At 43.0% G+C, this 15,120-nt stretch overlaps 1 protein-coding gene across 2 annotated transcripts in view; it reads right to left on the bottom strand.

Annotated features, from left to right (window-relative positions):
• itga3b (integrin, alpha 3b) overlaps positions 1 to 15,120 on the bottom strand; it is a 25,386-nt gene extending 10,266 nt beyond the window's left edge. Inside the window, exons 1-6 of one of the 2 annotated variants that reach the window (XM_086195186.1) lie at positions 14,798 to 15,120; positions 2,359 to 2,486; positions 1,370 to 1,452; positions 813 to 1,062; positions 580 to 678; positions 119 to 323 (exon numbers count right to left, since the gene is read on the bottom strand). In XM_086195186.1, coding sequence (XP_086051312.1) covers positions 119 to 323; positions 580 to 678; positions 813 to 1,062; positions 1,370 to 1,452; positions 2,359 to 2,486; positions 14,798 to 14,967 — 935 coding nt within the window. In that variant the 5' untranslated portion in view covers positions 14,968 to 15,120. The remainder of the gene's footprint in view (positions 1 to 118; positions 324 to 579; positions 679 to 812; positions 1,063 to 1,369; positions 1,453 to 2,358; positions 2,487 to 14,797) is intronic. The other variant, XM_086195187.1, reaches the window with a different exon arrangement.

Genomic DNA, 15,120 nt, shown 5'->3' with positions numbered 1-15,120 from the left:
AATATCCAGGCAGGTCATTGCCCAATGCAAACATAACACTTCCTCAGCCTGGAAATATGTGGATTGTTTTTACAAATATGCTTCAAGCGATTTTCATTTTCACTGTGAGGACACGTACTCGTCATTGTTAAGGTCAGTGACAGCCAGGCTGTTCCCAAAGTACGATCCCACTTGTTCGCCGGGGATGGTGTGTATTGTCTTGATGTTTTTGTCCATCTTTCTCCCGAACTCCACAGAGCCCTTGGACTCGTTCCTGGGAGACCCTGTCACCACTGTGTAGTCGTTACGGCTAAACAACTTCTTTGCTTCAAGAAGTGAGTAACCTGAAGGGAACAAAAAGAAACTTTTACAACTATAAAAAATATAGAAAAAACTATCAAAATTTTTAAATTTATCAAGAAAATAAAGGCCATTTTTAATGCCTAAGGTAAAACAGGATTCAATTTGATGCAGCTGGTATTATTTTGACATGAATATCTACTGAAAAACATGTTCTTTTTTTCAGATTTTCCTTCATTTTATACTGATGATACTCATGAGTGGCCTTTTAGAGCAAATGATTCAGAAACCAAAATGTACCCATATAGCTGTATCGTTTGTTCAGCTGTCCAAAGTCGCTCTCAACTGAGTCCCATGCATTTGCTGGATTTGGATCTCTCCATATTACATGAACATTTCCTTTATGACAAAAAAAACAAAAAAACAACAGACAAAAAAAATCTGTTAAAATCTGCTTAATACAAGGTCTCTGTTAAACTTTCCAATTAAACTTATTTCAGTTTAAAGCAACAAAAGACCTCCTCAGTGCCCACCTTGCCACACATAGCTGCCCGTGGCGCCGATGTACACGTCGGTGTCCGTCATGCCGCCTGAGATGCCCATGTTACACATGCCCTCCAGCTCTTTATCGAAGTTGGGGTTGCAGACCTCGTAGCTGTAAGTCTGCCATTCATCATCAGGGTCAAAGGTCAAGTCATTACTCCTCACGTAGCACTTTCCTATCATCCGGCGCTGCTCCTCTGTGCCACCTTGGATGATCCTCACATAGCGATGCCCGCATGCCTGCACACCAGAGAAAACATGTTTTTATGACTATTATGGACTGAGCATCGTTGTAATCTGCAAACGGTGTACACGGTCATTATCCTCTCAGTGTGAATGGCTTAACGACATAACCTGATGAAAGCTTCATCCAGTCTGAAAAATGTAACTGTATCTAGGAGTAATATTTCATCTATGAAAAAAATAATGGCCTAAACAAGGTGTCGGGTCACCACGCAGCTCTTTAGTGCTCCAGTAAATGTTGCCATACACACAATATTTCCCCTATAACTTTGGGTAAGAGACAAAACTTAAGGTGTCATCTCACCAGCACACGTCCATCCGGGTGGTCTCTCTGGCTGGCCACGGTCACACCCAGCCACATGCCCTCCACCATCTCTGACGGATTCGCTGTGTCAGACGTGAGAGTTGCATGAAAAGAGTAGCAGCAACTTTAAGCAAACAACACAGGTTTTTGCTTTTTTTCTCTAAAACTGTTAAATCAATTGAAATGGAACATTGCGAACAAACATGTTATACAATGTAGGAGCCACAGCAGATATTTATATCCAACTTAATTAAAAACAGTGCGAGTTAATATTTTAACGAATCAGACTAGTATAAAGTGCACAAAGAGAATTGAGCATGATTATAGTGATCACAGTAACAAGTTTCATTCAGGTTGGATCACGCCCTGACAAATACCACCACAAAAATGCACCCTGACTGCTGCAACAGCCACTCTGACCTCCACATCAAAATGATGAGGAATCCTTTTATTGTGGTTCATCCTTTCAGTCTGCGTGGGGAGACGATTCAGCTCTGGGTAGTCCTGGGTAAGTCTATCAGTTAATAACCTTCAATAAGGAAAGGGTGCGCTTTCAGGGCTTTTATATCCTGGAGCTCATCATGTAGGCGCACTGAAATGAGGGGTCATGCTACAGACCGTGACGGGGATTAGACTCACACACTGACACACTAGTTCTGTTCTGACAAAAATTTCATGCTCTCAGTTCCTCAGTCTGGGGTGAAGGAAATCATCGATTCATTTTCACCTTACAGAGGAACTCATTTGCATCAAGGCAGACAGACTCGTTGCTTTCGTTTTAACACATTTTAGCAGAATTATCGGTGATAAGATATCATAGCACGATCTTAGTTTCAACCAAAATGGATGAAAGAATAACATTAAAGGCTATTTGGCATATCAAATACAAATACATAGAGACTTCGTTTTGAAATGGCGAAGGCCAAAGCATCAACTTGCACGGTTGTGGAATCGTGTTTTTATATCAACACTAGCTCCTCCTCACTCACTTTTGCTGACCAGGTCCATTCTGGTGCAGTCAGTGATATCCGTGGTAATGGGACATGAATACACACCGCCTGTTTCATTGACATTTTGTAGCGATATGGCCTTGTCTTTGGGCGCCCCTGCAAGAAGCCTGAACACACGCAGACAGACAGACAGACAGACAGTGAGAGACAGATACAAGTTGTTATTATACCAGAACCTCAAGAGCCCAAATAATACAGAGATAATGGCAGAAGTATGAAAAGGAAGAAAATCCAGTTGGTCTAAACATATAAAAGTACACTTTAATGCCATACCTTTAACATATAGAATTTAGCTGTTGGACATGTTTTGTTCTGTTTTTTTTTTTTATAAATTAAAGCATATTAATCTAAGGCACACTGTGTTATAACACTGTATTTACCAGCTCCTAGTAACAAAGTCATACACACAAAAGGCAAGATAGCTCACATGACCTAAGAATCAACTGGCGAGCAGTCAGAGCGTGACCCGTGACAAGTCTGGGCACCAACCACACACTAGATTCTTGGTGACGGACCTGCTCTTTCTGCCCACTCTCCCCAAGACATCAGCACCTTTAAAAACACCACAGAACTTTTTCAAGCAGAGGGATTACTCCCCTGTGAGGCTCTGCACTGGGACACCATATTTACTGTCAGCACCAGATTTATTATCTCCACTTTGGGGGCAGGAAGGTGTAGACATACTTGTTTATAGTGTGTGACTTGCTTTCCTATGTCTGGATAGTATATGGTAGTGCTGTTAAAGTGCAGATTTTAAGCAAGTTTTCCACAGTCAAACTTTCTGAAAACACTGACACGTTGCTGGTAGGCTGCTGACATGTTGCTGGCAGTGGTAAATAGAAGTAAGTGGAAAAAGGGTGAGTCAAGCGATTAAGCTCATGGGTGTATTAACACTTCAACAGCTACCTCCCTTAAATCTACTGATCCATCCATCCATCCATCCATTTTCTACCGCTTATCCTGTTAAGGGTTGTGTGTGTGTGTGTGTGGGGGGGGGGGGGTGCTGGAGCCAATCACAGCAACCGTCGGGTGAGAGTTCACCCTGGACAGGTCGCCAGTCCATCGCAGGGCCAACACATAGAGACAGACAACCATTCACACTCACAGTCACACCTACGGTCAATTTAGAGTATCATACACATCTTTGGATTGTTGGAGGAAGCCAGAGTACCTGGACAGAACCCACACAGGCACAGGGAGAACATGCAGACTCCACACAGAAAGATCCCAGTGCTCAAACCCAGAAACCTGTTGCTGTGAGGCAACACAGCAAACCACTGCACCACCGTGCCACCCTAAATCTACAATCATGGGTGTAAAGGTCATAGCAAGTTAAATAAAGACAACCTTTTTCCAACCTCAAAAACAGATCATTTTTCCTTCAAGGTAAAACACCACAGGGGGTAAGTGCATACTAAAATACTTTCAGGACAGACATGTTTTCAGCATGTCCTGTACCATAATCTACCATCTTACCACCATTGACTCTATTTATACGTACACTACAGATAAGAAGCCCCCATACACACTTACAATCTCATCTAATCTCAAGAAGCCAGACAAAATATTTTCTCATTGATGCATCACCTGAACAGACACGGAAGTTATTTCTTTGTCATGTAAGTTGATTTCCTCTCGCTGATCTTTGATTATTGAAAATCGCCATATGAAAAATAACACAATTTTTTAAGTAATTTCCTTTTTCCAATCCATCAGTCGGAGAAGTAATTTGGTGCATGACATCGGGATGATGAAATCATCATATATTAAATCTTCTTTTTTCAGAGAAAAATGAAGGAAGCAGAAGGTCTTTGTCGAACATTTGTGTTGATGAATATATGCTGTTCATCCCCAGGCTTGTGAGCATCATTTGAAACAGAGAAGTACAATTATGTCTTGTTTCTGCTACCAGGAAGACATTATTGGCATGCGAAACAATTATCTTGCCATAGTGATGACAACCAGGCACAGCTAAAACGGCCTCTCTGGGTTTTCAGGAGACTTGGAAGAAAAGATAATAGTTCAGTAATGCAGACAGCGTCTGAGATTCCACAGAGGTTTGCAAACATTACCGGGACTAACATCAGGCCCACTGTGAGTATAACTGAACGTTTGTGCGCCCAAACAATAGCAACGTTAAGGTGTGTGTCATCTGCATACAACTTTCCTCTCTACTTGCATGTCTATTACATCAGAAGTAATGACTAATGTGTATTTTTTTCACATTTTTAAAATTGATTTATATGTGGTGTGAGGACACTAAAGCATTCAAACGACAAACTTCAAAGGTTTCCCTTTATTGTAGGGATATCAGGCTTCATTATGGCGTGTAGAAGATTCAAAGTGAGCGCGAGAAAAAAGGGAACTCTGAGATATGAGGCCGTTCCAAAACACTTGAGCCACTTTGTAACTGAATTTTGCTCCGTGCTTGATCAAACACAGCCTCCATAAACTCTGTCAATTCTTCGTGTCAGGGGAAACACCCGGGTCACCCGTGCCGTTGAAATCAACACCGCTGACTGCTGCCATTAGGCGTCACACACGGCGAAGGTATTTTCAGCCTGCTACCTGCATGTGTTGAACCTGTATCAAAAAGTCAGCAAAAACTAATACTGGCAGATTTCAAAAGCATGCCAACTGGGCCAATATGACAAGTCTGCCTTAATATCACCATTGACTTGACTCAGCCGTGACAGCGCACCTCATCTCCTGTACAAACTGCAATAGTGTGTGTTCTTCTCATATCTCCTTTCCTGCTCATCACCTCCTCATAAGCTGTCAAAGGCCCAGAGAAGGGATAGAAAGGGGGCACCTAGCAGCTGCATTCCTATTCTGAAGACATGTCGAAATTCGTCCCCACTGCTGAATAAGTCCTTCTGACGGCTGCTCTGACCTCATATTTACTGAGGCGATCACATCCAGGAAGGGTAAGTGTGTTACATTCTTCACATCTGGATATCACGGATATCTTGGTAACTGGTCAGCAAAAACCCCCGAGAGACAAGAGGAGCAGTAGGCTTAGGAAATGTGAGCGAATGATAGAGAGGCTAAGAGAGGAAGGACAGACACATGGGAAAACACTACAGTTGTGTGTGTTTAGTAAACAGACATCTGTCCTGAAGGCACTCAACACACACAATGCCATTTGATTAACCTCCTGACATCTCCTCCTGACTCAGAAAAAACATCATACACCAGCGTACCCAACTGAATTAAAGATGACTAAACACTTTTCGTTAATATTGTCTTTCTGTCTCTTAGGCTTTTGCAAAATGAACAAGAAGAGACAGTTTGTGAGGTGACTCAAGGTCCAGCCATCTTGATATAAGCCCAGTCAGAACAGGTCTATGATGAGACACCTGATACATGTTGAGTATTGGCACACACATTTTCACCCTGCTGGCGCTTGCCCTAGACATCAAGAGGTTTAAATATTTAAAAAAGACTAGGTGAGGGAAAAGGTCAAGCCAATGGTCCAAATGCACCAAGTCAATGAGAAACTTGAGAACTTTCTGCTTCTGATGCCAGAGTGTATTTAGTTATGTTTTCATTAGACAGAAGGCTTAGGCGTAACAGAAGGTGAAGTATGTTAAAGTAAGTCTGACAAACACAAGTGATGATCAACTGTCCAGATATGGCTTTGGCAAACCTGTTTGACACAGGGCGCGGCAGTGGCCCTCGGGGCAAAGAAAAGGCAAAACCTCCTCAGGGTTAGTTTTTAACAATCAAGGAACTTCTTTTAGAACTACTGAATATGTAAAATGCGTGATAGTCATTATTACTTCCTGCAAGGCGCAGTATAGAAATTGTAAACTTTGTGAATCAGTATACAAGATGTACAATAAATTCTTGTTTTTAGACACTCCACCTTAGCATACAAGCAGCAAAAGTTACGGTCTGTTCCGCTACATCATGAGAAGCTGTCACAGGTCTCCCACTTCTGCTGTTAAAATATGAAGCTTCAGGCTAGTTTTCACAGACCCACTCGAAACAAGTAGATGCATGTAGCTGTTGCCCTGGTAACAGGGTGTTGCTGGGTTTAGGTTACAGAGGGAGGACTGGTGGAAGTGGACCACCAGGTCCTGATCTGAAACTGGGATTAAGTTCACTGGCTAGAGTTGTCACAAATAAAATCAAATGAAAGGATGTGTAAAGTAGTTCCGTCAAGTTTTTTTTCATATTCTTTCACTAGTAGGGATGGTTTGTAACAATTGAGGTGGGGCTGTATGAGTTGTTCATCCGAAGCACAGGTTCTACCTACAGCAGATGTGGGTCAGGGTATTTACTCCAGAAACACGTTTCATCCAATATTCTGCAGAAGCATATTGCAAACTACTATTGCGGAGTAATGTACATTGCGTTTTTAGGATAATGGACGTTGATTTTTTTAACCGGGTTGTCATTATCAAGTATGTTTTTCTACAGCAGTGCAATACTTAGCTCCAAAGATGGAAGACGCACTGGCCCACATCTACTGTCAGACATTAACTATGGATGACTACCTCATGCAACTCCACTTCGATAAATCTGAACTATTCCTTCAACGACAGAACACAAACCATTTGCTACCTTGAAGGGTTCTATGTGCGTTCTCTTCCACTGATGCACAACGCACTCACAGCTCACCGTGCCCACTGAGCACTCCCCAAGTGAGACATTTCCTCTCAGTGAGTCAGACGATGGGTCAACAACTCACCTAACACGAGCAGACAAAGCACAAAAAAAACTGCCCCACCCTTAATGCAAAATTAATTACTCGCGCAGATACACAAACTCACTTTTACAAGATCCCTGTGTTAGGATCTATCAGTACTTTATAGAAATACAGACAACCCGTATTGATTACTGTGAAACATTGCCACTTAGACCCATAGAGTGAGAGGAGATAATATTGAATGCAGCGAGTCAATTGAATTAAGCATGAGGACAAGACAAGAGGGATCTTTTTGATGCTGTAACCACTTTAGAGGAAGTTGGGATGATAGACTGGTGGCACATGGTGAGTGTGTACGCTTTTCATATGACCTCTCTGCACCCGATGTGATACAATAGCGGCATGATAAACTGAGTTTGTATTTTCAGGAAATGCTCATAAAAGCAGTGCGCGTGTGTGTATGTGTGTGTGTGTGTGTGTGTGTCCGTGTGTGTGTGTGTGTGTGTGTGTCCGTGTGTGTGTGGGGGGGGTGAATACACACAATGTTATCAGAGTATTCACAGTAAGCACGCCTTGCTGTTAACACGTGGCTGCACATAGAGAACACAAAGTCACAGATGAGTCATTTCTGGACAAACAATGATGCATCAACCTGCTGGAAAAGTAATTAAAGGTTTACCCCTCAGTTCACAACTTTACCACAATTTCAGTCTTTCTTTTAATTCTAAAGCCTGATCAAGATGAGCTACCTGCTTGCGTGTGTGGGATGACATAAATGTCAACATAAACCAAGAGCATGTGTGATGACTTTCATTGATTTTTTTTTTTTTAATGGCATCTTACTCAGAATGATGAATCCTGATAACTCAAGGTCGTAGATAAAATATTCTTTGATTGGATTCAAATGAAAGTTGGGAATATCCCTAAACCCAAACATTATCCAACCTTGCACATGTCTTTATAATCACTGGCACACACAATTTATAACCCATGGTGCAAAATAAAAAAAAACAAACAAACTCCAACATGGGGAAAGAAACTTCCCTTCAAATAAGACAAATCCCTTTGTAAAACTGGCAAAAGGGTGTCTGTTATTTACATCTTACCATAAACAAATTAGCAAGTGGTGAACTAAGGCTGTTTGCGGTTAAACTGCCTTAAACTGCAGTATTCCAGGTGGAATACATTTTAATGTTCATTCTGTTCACCTTGTTTCTAAAAGCCTAGGGAAGTTTCAGTCACATTTCTCTGATCTAAAAAGAGGAAACTGAATGGTAATGCATCCACAAGGCCATACATGCGATCGAAATGAAACTGAATGGGTGAAACGAATCACTTCAAAAAAAATGACACGATAATCAAATAGTGTTGAATAAAATAAAGCCAGCACCTGCCTGGTCCACAGACACCAGTCAAACAGAATATCTCAGCTGGACAAACATCCTGTTTGGGGATCACCATCTGCCGTTGGTGAAACAGTAACAAGAGAGCAAACCCATTTCGACCCACTGTGACAGATTAAACATGGCAGGTCATCCCCGATAATAAACTAACTCCCTTTTCATTAGCGACAAGTAAAACCTTATCTGACAATGAGCGTGTTAGTTTGCCTTACGTCTGTGGGTCATTCTGTTAACTGCCCACCCAGTGTCTGCTCTCTCACACCCCCCCCCCCCCCCCCACACACACACACACACACAAAAACACAGTATCTACCACAGTGGCATGCGGCAATATACACAAAGTCACATTCAAAGAATTAGTTTAGCCTGGACACATGTTTGTCAGTGACCCAAAGCCACACCAGTACACATCATGCAGCCACAACAGAACTAACAAGAGACCTGCTGTATCATCTGTAGTATTTCCATTAAAATCTTCACCACCCCCGCTGTACATTACGAGGGCGAGGGTGGTGAATGTATCTGTGTGTGTGTTTGTGTGTGTGTGTGTGTGTGTGTGTGGTGGGGGGGGGAGGGGGAGGGGTTACAGGTGGACTACCTCACAGTTTTAATGGAGCTGACAGCAGCAATGTTTGCAGACCTGTTTAGTGTCAAAGTGTGAGATAATGCAGAGCTTCCACATTAAAAACATCTGTGTTTTACCTGGAAATTATATTTCAGGTTTTTTTTCCTGCTTCATATCAGTGAGCAACAGCACATTTTTCTATGTTGTTAAACACATACCACGTACTACCATCCACAGACACATACCAAGTGTAAACTGATACCTCAGGATCATCCCCTTTAAAGATGAAAAATGGCCCGAAAGCTATTGAAATATATAGTTTTCTAGCGACAGGTAACTCCCATTACCCTGGAGGCCAACAACAGCAGCTTCTTTTCCTCGCTGTTTCAGTGCATCTGTACAACCGCAGGAGAATAAAAGGATCCCTTACAGTTTTGTTAGGACAGAAACAGTCTTCACAGCAGGTACCTCAAATGAAAGCCCCACCAGCAAGAGTCTCCTCTGTGGAGATTAGCAGGAGGCCCTACATCCCGCTGGGTTCCATTTCAACGGGTTATTGGAAGCGGCCATTCATTGCGCTGTTACACAAAATGCAACTCGTGCCATTACAAACTGATTGGACACAGGCAATAAATACCAGGGAGATTAAGGCCAATCACCATGGACAAACTTGTACTTGCACCCACAGGTTCAGTTGAAAACTATAACACAGGTATGGAGCTTTATAAAACATTCACTAACACCAAATCCGAACACAGCAAATCCAAAGCCATATTACCAAGGAGACCTGAGCATGAACTTTAGGAAGGAAGTATTGTGAACAAAAGCCAAAAAAAGATTTCAGCAACACTGCGGAAGCCTGCGCTACCATTGAAGCACTAATAAAGCCCGTCGAAGCATAGCTGACTACAGAATGATTTTTCTGTACGTCATCTCTCATATTGCCATGACAACAATGCGGATGAAGTAGGAGCATTGTTGCTTTGTAAATGAGCACATCAGTAACAACTTCTCTCGTGTACGAAGGTGTCACGGACAACACAGGATTCTTATCTCAAAGTGTGTCACGGGGGCGTGACAGTGGCGCTCCAATAGGTCTCCTTCAAACACAAAGACCACTAGCATGTCTCTCTGATGAGGAATGTTGGACCTCAGCCAAATTGGACATTTACATTTGCCTGTGTTACAGCAAATCATATAGCACATGAGGTCATACAGACCTACACACGCAGCAGATAAACCTGCTTTAAAAAGCCCCTTGATCTGGGTCTCTTTGCGAGAAGATGAGGAGTGGTCTGTGAAAGTGTAAAACGGCACCGCGTGGCACATCTCAGGCGTGCATACAACCTTGGTTTGCTGTAGTGAAAGCAGCATGGAGGACAGGGATGGTGATTTTTTTTTTTCCCAAGCTCGTACCAGACAACGATGTTCGAGCACCACAGACGAGTTGAATTTGTGACTGAGACGACATGAAGTCATAGAAGTTACCTGTGGCAGCGACATGCTATCACTGCCTCAGAAGATAGTATTGAAAGTGTTGACCCGACTGCTCGTCATATTTGTCCGAGATTGGAAGACTGGAAGCTTTAACTGCTCGCTCAATTTTTGAGTTCCCATCAATGCCGATCGGAGCCAGAGGTGATAGATACATGACACCAGGGTCGCTTGAACCGGGAGTAAATTAAAGCTGGTGGTAGTGGGTATTCTGGCTGGTCAGAATGAGGCTTTAGTTAGAGTGATTCTTTGAATTATTACACTAAATTACAGTCACACAAGCTAAAGGGTGTGCACGTGTACAGTCAGAGCACTTCTCTTCGCTCACAGGTTATAGGACAAGAACGCACTTGTTACACACGCGATTTGCAACTGAGATGAATTCAAACCACAATTATTGCTAAAGACAAAAACATTTCACAGCCAGCTGCGAGGTGAGCGTGTTCACATTTAACTCTAGAAACACATGGAATGACAACCAGAATGGCTGTGACCTTTCAAGCTCAACGTCAGTACCACGTTTTGTATATGTCAATAGTAAGTCAATGAAGATCCTTTTTTGGTGGTCAGGCAGAGCCATAAAAAGGATATAAGCATTAGCCTCCTGCTGCTAAGCCCAGCATCTGCTGCTACCACCTCCACCTGAACCCGAAGCGGACCTTCTTGAGCTTTCATAACAATAATCAGCAACCCTGGCGTGATGTTGTTATAGCAGGGAATTTGTTTTCTTCTTTATTGCCTGACAAATTATGTGTCCGAGAGGTCACGATCACTTCATGTATTTTCTGTAAAATCACCCTGGCTGTGTTAGTTTGCTGGAGGTTCGAAGTCAAGTCATGTGTGTTCCTGTACGTGTTCAAACTAAACATCAGACCGTTTGTGTCTATAAACCTTATAGCAGGTCGGCCTATCTAATCTGCAGCTCGCAGCACAACGGGGAGGGCCACGTCAAATTAAATGGCTGTCTTTCATGGCCTCGGGCTGCTGCAGTCAGACGGAGATGAGCTGGAAAAGCAAAGGCACTTCAACTCTGATTAAATATTCATCAGTCAGAGGAATTAAAATCTTCTTCTCAGGTCACACGGGGTCTTGACAACAACATAAGGGAACCTTGAGAAGGAACTGAATAATTGTACATTTTGGAAGGTTTATGAGTGCCCCAGTGGTCCCCTGATCATCCTTCTCACTCCTGTCTTGTCTCAACCTGAAACCTGGCAGGTTGTGACTGTGCACAGAAGGGTAATACATTCCAGGCATACCACGGGGTCAGGGGACTGGAAGAGCCAATAGGTGGCCAGCTGACTGCCCAGTCCCTCCTCCCCACTGCAACAGAGAACAAAAAAAGCCCTCTTCAGAAGAAAAAAAAAATCTCTCGGAGACCTTAAAGAGGTGATACAAAGAGGAGCGGAGAGGTGAATAACCTGCACTGACTGGGCTCAGGTAGCTTCACTCAGATCCACAACATCCAAGGCCTTGCAGTTCTACTTACTGGTCATGAACCCACCTCAAATCAACATGCAGCTGAACCAAGATGCACTAGACTAATTGGATAATGACCTACATCTTAGGAGGTTAATGAAAAAACTTTATTGCATTCACTTTATTGCAAAACTGGGAGCAGAAATCCTCTCTCATGACTTTTATCCCGGGCCTCCGTCTGACTCATGCATGCACAAAGAATTCCTACTTTCAATGTTAAGACATGCCGCAACTGGTTTACGCGCTTGTATTTTTCAAATATGCACTCAGACTCCCTTCAGTAATGAGGAGATGTGTAACTAACATCAGTGAGACAGATCTAGTGCCCCCCCCCCCCCCAAAAAAAAGATGCCAGACAACACAGGGGAAACAGGACAGTCAAACCAGCGCAAGCCAAACATGGGAAACACCATCAGCACATTCTTCACAGGGCACACACGCTACTCGGGCTACCGGTGAGGTTCATTACCAACAGAGGAAAAACAAACAGAGCACAGATTTCTTAACTATAGAAGACAAAAATGACTAAAAGGGCAAATTCAGAGAGTTAAAGAGAGTGCAGGTGGGTGGGTTGACACTCTTACTTTCCCTCATTCAGCGGCTCTTTCATTTTTTTCCAAAACCAGAACAAGACCACACTCACACGCAACACCGAATCCAAACTATCCCCAGGCAGAGAAACCCAAAAGCTATGTATGCAGCTGATGACATTTCTTTCTTTTTGTTTTTCCCAGGGTGCTTTGCTGATGTCAAGTAACAAAGAAGAGAAGAAAAACAGTGGGAATAAAAAAATAATGTCAGCTTGAATGAAAGGTGCATTATTGTTCTTTTTGCTTGTTTGTTGCTGCTGTCAATTTGTGTTGATTAACAATTTTTTTACACAGTGAGGCATCAATTTCTGAGATCATTAACATCGATTCAAACTTCAATCTGGTCCATGTTTGTGACAATAAAATCTTTCAAAGTAAGCATGTCCTGGTCTCGCTCCTCGAATGTGTTAAACCTTTGTTGACATGTTTTACTTATTTTGTGGGATCATCTGCTAATCTGCCAACTCCTATCAATGTCGCAGACACGCTCACGAGGCCCTTCATTAGGTGCACAATTACAATGCAATGCTGGTATTCAATGTTTCCGATTGGTTGACTATCAGAGAGGTGATAATTCAACTTTATCACTGAGGTCATATCATTTGGCACTTCTTTTCACACGTACGTAAAAAAGGTGGCCAAAATATCAGAAACACCTCGAAATATAACGACGTTAACGTCAACCTCAGTAGTAGACATGGACAATCAAAGTTATCATACTTTAAAGGCGCTGTTTATGGCGGAGCTATTGCGGATACATTAGATTGTCCGATGTATGACAAGAGCGGACGCACAACAGAGGACACGTTTGAGGTAAGAGCAGACAGATCCTCAGAGCCTCCCTGCAGGCCTCAAGCGTCATCGCCACTGCCATGTGGTCCACTTCTTGGGTTGCAGTCTGCGGACGGTGACTGCATCTCTCCGGGGACAAGGCCAACGTTACACACTGATCACGTGTCAGCTGGACACTGTCATCCATTCTCCTAAGTCAGTAATGCACATACATCCGCCACTTCACAGGGATCAGAGCAACACATCTTGCTCTTGTGACATCACAGAGGAAGTGAGCTCTCGCTCGCCTTTTCTCCTTGCACTCTTCAAAGAAGAACAAGGATTCAGATAACGACAAGTTCTGAACGTGGCGTGTGATCGTGGCTGGGGAAGGATGAGGGGGCAGCTGTAATTGCCCAAGGGAAATCCTGCACTAAACAATCGCACATCTTTCATTAAAGACGCTCGGAAGGAAGGAGACATGAGGAACACACTCTTGTCCTTGAACTAAATAAAAGCTTTAACATCACTGCAAATACTCCCACCCTCCACAAGAGTATTTATGACCCCTAACAAGTGTTAGCGACCAACAAACACCTTTAATGATAAGCATAAACCCACTTCTCTCTATAAATGCTGGTTCTTCTAAGGACAGGTGGAAATAACTTTGAGCAGCTTCAACAACATTTTGATGTGAAATGTGCATTGCACGAAATAAACTGACAACTAGACACATTCTTGTGTTTCAAACCTCACAGCAGACATGCCCCAAGCTGTACAATAGTGCTGGCCCAGGTATTTCACCTGCAGCTACACAACTGTGACTGAAATTCCTCTCAAATGTTATATTTTAACGTCATTTTACATCTTTAAACACGGTATTGAGTCAAATTTGAGAGATGAGTGTTGCAGTGACGCAGCAAAATTCTAAAAAGGAGGTTTTTTTTTTTTGTAAAAGCAACATGGAAATGTGAGAGACAACCTTTTGCCTCTTCATGTTTGAGGAGCTCAGACTTCTCATGCGGCACGTGATGACTAAGGACTCTATTTTATCAAACCCTCGACAGGAGCTCTGCTACGAGACCCTGTTCTGGACATGTTTGATAGGAAGTTGAGATAAATCTGTACTGCTTAAAAGCGGAGGAGAGCGTCTGTACAAGTGGATTGATTTGCGTCTAGAAAACCAGCAGTGTGCCATGTCACACACACAAAAAAAGGCATGGGAGAATTTAACAAGTTTAAAGTTCATAAACGTTTAAAAAAAAAAAAGCTGCAAGTGTTTCAACGAAGTCTATAGAAGACTTCCCATTTTCTAGTGCCACTATCGGGTTTGTACAGGCACAACAAGGTATTATCAAGCAGTTAAATGGTTTGTTCCTACTGCCCGCTGGACTAAAGCAGGTGCGTAACCTGCTCAAATGCGGACGTTCAGAGAAGCGGATCATTATCTGGGATAACTTACAGGTATTTTTTGGAGACCCCCGTCTGTTCATGCAGAGCTACTGAGAATCCAAATAGACTGCCTTTGGTTTTTCCCTCTTTGATCACAGGAAAACGTTCATCTACATTAAATCCACAGCAGGTTCCGTGGTAGAGAGTCAAGAGAGCGCCGAGAAACAGTCCCGGAGACATGTTGGCGTAGTTTATCAGATCAGCGTGGGTCCGCCGCGCCAGGCTCCCGAAATCAGCTCCGACAGGTAGGCTGCGCCTTACTGAGACCTCCCCATCCAGAGAGCCCCCTCGCACTCACGACGTTAAGGTGTCGGTGTGTGTATGAGCTCCCTC

Source organism: Aulostomus chinensis, chromosome 23, assembly GCF_037954235.1.
Source record: "Aulostomus chinensis isolate RoL2024-O1b breed Wild chromosome 23, RoL_Achi_v1.0, whole genome shotgun sequence".
Lineage (NCBI taxonomy): Eukaryota > Metazoa > Chordata > Actinopteri > Syngnathiformes > Aulostomidae > Aulostomus > Aulostomus chinensis.
This window is presented reverse-complemented; position numbering and strand designations above follow the sequence as displayed.